At 39.4% G+C, this 213-nt stretch overlaps 1 protein-coding gene across 1 annotated transcript in view; it reads right to left on the reverse strand.

Annotated features, from left to right (window-relative positions):
- The window catches only part of LOC119594876 (glutamate receptor ionotropic, kainate 2-like), a 23933-nt gene that overhangs the window by 15102 nt on the left and 8618 nt on the right, over positions 1-213 (reverse strand). The window contains exon 2 of the mRNA XM_037943952.1: positions 27-127. Coding sequence (XP_037799880.1) covers positions 27-127 — 101 coding nt within the window. The remainder of the gene's footprint in view (positions 1-26; positions 128-213) is intronic.

Genomic DNA, 213 nt, shown 5'->3' on the forward strand with positions numbered 1-213 from the left:
TCAAATAAAACACGAAAAAAACTCACCACGTATCAAGCTTTTCCGTAATGATATCAAGAATCTCGACCATCGATCCATATATAGTATAGTTTGGGTAGACACCCTCTAAGGAGAGATGCGGGTACCACTGGAACAGGGGAGACGGAGGGTGATGATAAAGGCCAAATAAAATAAAAACTTTGCCATTTATACACACACTTTGTCATTTGAGTG

The sequence above is a fragment of the Penaeus monodon genome, chromosome 34, assembly GCF_015228065.2.
Source record: "Penaeus monodon isolate SGIC_2016 chromosome 34, NSTDA_Pmon_1, whole genome shotgun sequence".
Taxonomy (NCBI): domain Eukaryota; kingdom Metazoa; phylum Arthropoda; class Malacostraca; order Decapoda; family Penaeidae; genus Penaeus; species Penaeus monodon.